Source organism: Eimeria mitis, genomic scaffold, assembly GCF_000499745.2.
Source record: "Eimeria mitis Houghton genomic scaffold, Emh_scaff312, whole genome shotgun sequence".
NCBI lineage: Eukaryota > Apicomplexa > Conoidasida > Eucoccidiorida > Eimeriidae > Eimeria > Eimeria mitis.
The window spans coordinates 7,708-8,606 of record NW_013571464.1 but is presented as its reverse complement, the minus strand read 5'-3'; the positions used below and the strand labels follow the sequence as shown (position 1 = coordinate 8,606).

Genomic DNA, 899 nt, shown 5'->3' with positions numbered 1-899 from the left:
ACAGGGCAGCGGTAGTTTGCTGCTGCTGCTGTTGCTGCTGCTGCTGTTGCTGCTGCTGTTGCTGCTGATGCTGCTGCTTGTACTGCTGCTGCTCATCTTTCTGCTGCATAAACGTGTATTACCGAACCCCCATTGCCTATGCTTCGCTCTGCGCTGCTGCTGCTGCTGCTGCTGTTGCTGTTGCTGTTGCTGCTGCTGCTGCTGCTGCTGTTGCTGCTGCTTCAGGCGCTGCGTTCTGGCGGTCTGGGTAGTCGTTGGTTAGCCTCGGTGATGCGGCGTGCATGCAATTTAAGGGGTAAGGAAATTTCAGGTGTATGTACACCTCAGCTGCATGCGCTTCTGAGGTGTATGTACACCTGAGGTGTATGTACACCTCAGCATCTGTTTCTGTTTGGTTGCTGCAGTATTGCTAGCTGTGAATTTGTGTTTCCCTTAACCCTAAACAAATAAAATAAATAAATAAACAAAGCAATTAAAATAAAATAAATAAATAAATAAAACTATCGAACAAAATAAAAAATATAAACTTTTTTTCTTTTTTTTTGTGTGTGCGTCTGTCTCCTCAGACTGCTTCCACCACGAAGAAAAGCTGCTGCTGCAGTCAGCAGCAAAACGTCTCCTAGCTAACCTCAACCAAAACCTAATCAACACATCGCTGTCTCTTTCCATTCAGCCTACAAGGGGGGCCCCTCTAGGGCCCCCTCCTGTGGGGCCCCCTGTTGGGGGGGCCCCCGCTGTGGGGGCCCCTGCAGTGGGGCCCCCTGCGGTGCCGCCCCCTGTGGGGGCCCCTGTGGGGGCCCCTGTGGGTATGGGCACTATGGGGGCCCCTATGGGGGCCCCTGTGGGGGCCCCTGTGGGGGCCCCTGTGGGGGCCCCTATGGGGGCCCCTGTGGGGCCCG

At 54.2% G+C, this 899-nt stretch overlaps 1 protein-coding gene across 1 annotated transcript in view; it reads left to right on the top strand.

Moving 5' to 3' along the window:
• Positions 1-899, top strand: part of EMH_0007500 (uncharacterized protein) — a gene marked incomplete at both ends in the record, with an annotated part of 1,873 nt that overhangs the window by 855 nt on the left and 119 nt on the right. The window contains 2 exons of the mRNA XM_013498026.1: positions 226-295; positions 567-899. Coding sequence (XP_013353480.1) covers positions 226-295; positions 567-899 — 403 coding nt within the window. The remainder of the gene's footprint in view (positions 1-225; positions 296-566) is intronic.